This window comes from Octopus bimaculoides, chromosome 9, assembly GCF_001194135.2.
Source record: "Octopus bimaculoides isolate UCB-OBI-ISO-001 chromosome 9, ASM119413v2, whole genome shotgun sequence".
Taxonomy (NCBI): domain Eukaryota; kingdom Metazoa; phylum Mollusca; class Cephalopoda; order Octopoda; family Octopodidae; genus Octopus; species Octopus bimaculoides.
Genome location: NC_068989.1, coordinates 31439295 through 31442082, shown reverse-complemented (window position 1 = coordinate 31442082; position 2788 = coordinate 31439295). Strand labels below are relative to the sequence as shown.

The 2788-nt window shown below is 43.4% G+C and overlaps 1 protein-coding gene across 1 annotated transcript in view; it reads left to right on the top strand.

The window, feature by feature from the left end:
* Positions 1-2788, top strand: part of LOC106875589 (uncharacterized) — a 135876-nt gene continuing 133088 nt past the window's right edge. The window contains exon 1 of the mRNA XM_052970902.1: positions 1-115. Within this exon, the coding sequence (XP_052826862.1) occupies positions 76-115 (40 nt within the window). The 5' untranslated portion in view covers positions 1-75. The remainder of the gene's footprint in view (positions 116-2788) is intronic.

The window sequence follows — 2788 nt, the reverse complement described above, 5'->3', positions numbered from 1 at the left end:
GCATGCGCAATCATCAGCAGCAGCTAGGCTTCACCGCCATTCACCCTTTTCAGCCCCGGTTGTTGACAAGACAGGATGCAACTGCGACCATCCCTGTGGAGCTGGAATTCTGATGGTGAGCGCCTTTGTGAGTCTGTGAAAATGCATTCGTATTTCTGTGTCTAACTATCACGCAAGGACGTTTACAAAATGGTGACCCATTGCCAGCTTTATGACCAACCACTCTTTCTCCTTTTCGCTACAGATGTGTCATCCTTTATCGTCTATTTTGTCTTCCACAAAATGACTGGTGGGGGGGTTATCTGTAGCGTACTCCTTAAGGGATACTTCTCTCTCTCTCTCTGTTATATATACATTGATACGGACGTAGTGGATAACAGCTAGCCTTCGGCCGCACTTTTGGACCCTGTTGTGTCCATTACTCTGATTGGTCGGTATTGGCGCAGTTTGTCTCTTGTTCTATTACACGCCAAGATGCAGCCCAACCAATCACAGCCTTCAGATAAGGTCACGTGAGACAGTCTTTTCTGAACCCCAGTTTGAGCCGACAGTATGTTATAAATAGCTAGTTTCTCACCGTCACAGTTTGTCAGTCTTTCAGCTTCTGACCTTCTGAAGCCGAAATGTTACAGCACCTCAACCACTGTGTACTTTGACTACGAACTGGTATTTTATCATCGGACACTGCAATTGGCGCTGTGTAGCAGTACACAGTGGATGACTGAACTCAACCTCTGACTTTCTTTTCTCGCCAATTACAACCAGCTGAGCGGCGATACAGCACCTTTGATCGTGAGCTCTTAGCAATCTATCTGTTGGTTCATCATTTCCAGCATCAGCTCGAAGGTCGAGATTTTGTGATCTATACTGATCATAAGTCCTATCGTCTAAGATGGACAGATTCTCGCCTCTCGCCTCATGCTATCTGTCACTTGGATTTTATTTCTCAATTTACCAGTGACAATCGTCATATACCTGGGAAAGAAAACATTCCTGCTGACGCTCTTTCTCGTCTTCCTGTCTGTTCTCTTTCATCTCCTGCTACAATCGACTTGACTGCCATTTCGCAGGACCAACTAGGCAGTTATTATATACCTTGAAGGACCAACCTGCCTCCTCCCTTGCATTGTGGGTACTTGTTAAAATGTTTTTTTTTATGTTAGGTGCACAACTAAAGGAGACTCTTAGGTTGTGCCTCTTAAATAAATGCCCGTATCTATATGTGTGTGTGAAATGTTTGTCTATCAATCTAAGGAAAATCTTTCCCACAGAAGTCTTGATGTTGAGCGAGAAGGGTGGAGCAGCAAACCAAACAAGACTTCTGTGGCACTTCTTTTTCTGTGTGCTAGGGCCAGGCATGTAGGAGATGCAGTCCTTAAACCTACTCGATGCCAGTGTCTCATTGGAGTAGGGACAGCGGTGTCAAAGATATCTTGGCTCGAGAATAGATTCGAGATCCTCTTGCTTACACCTTTCACTAGGTTCTTGAAAACTATAGTGGGGTGATAGGAATAAATTGTCATCTAAATTATGCGAAATTAAAATAACACTGACATCTCGTTTTAACAGATATGTTTACCAAAAATGCATAAAAAGTATCTTGAAATACTAAAGAGTAAATTTATTCAATAAAATCGCCATTGGCTTCAACCACAGTCTCCAGATGACTTCGGAATCTCCTGCAACTCTTCTGGGCGGTCTCCTTGTTTAAACTGGTGGATGCTGTCATAATCCTTGAAGGAGTTTTGTTGGTCTCTCACTCAACTGTGCTCCACACAATAATCAAGGAGGTTGCAGTCTGGAGAGTTAGCTGACCGGATGTTAGGGGTGATGTGGTCGTAAAAATTGTCTGACAGCTATGACTGGGTTCTCCTGCCCGTGTGGCATGGTGCAGAGTCCTGTTTCCAGACAGAGGGTGTTCCAGCAGCCATCCTCTTGACTCAGGGCAGCACTACCTCCTCCAGCTCTTTGATGTAGGCCTCCGTGTTAAGTCTGAGGCTATGTGGGAAGACGAATGGAGGTATAACGTCGCCATCACTAGTGATCACTCCAAACACCATGATGTTGTCTGAATGTTTGATTTTTATCACTTTCAGTACATGTTTTGGGGACATGGTAAGCCAACGATTCTTCTGTGTGTCCAGAATCTGAACCTGGCAGAAAGTTTTCTCATCTGAGAAAAACCAAAGCAAGTTCAATTGGAGGGTTTGCTTGAGTTTGTTCAAAAGTTTCATAGCACGGTCTTTCCTCTTGTCCTTGATGGCTTGGGATAAAAATTGGCCCTTTCTTATCTTGTATGAGGATGTCTTCATGCACTACCTGCCTGTAAGAAACTCAGACACTTCCATATCCCTGGAAATGGACCTGATTGACTTGGAAGGATCATTGTCAATCATGGCCTGGATATCACCAAGAAATTCAGGAGTTCTTTTCTTATCAGAACGATCAGAGTGAGTTTTCCGAGCTGCTGTACCTTCATAATCACCATTAGACTCATCCAACTTTTTCCGAATCCTCTGCACTGTCCTCATGTTGACACCCAAACATTCTGAAATGTTGGTATTGGAGCCTCAAGTGTGAATGCCAAACAGTACAGCATGCCATTTCCAAATCTCTGGTAGAGTGAAGTGTGTGATGGTGCTGTTTTTCTTACAGGCAGTACCCAACTGACCCTACTATACTGTGTAGTCAACAAAATCAGAAACAAATATTGTGCAAGCGCAAAATTAAAAACATAAAATGGTGACAATTTACCCATCACCCCCTGTATATATATATATATATATAT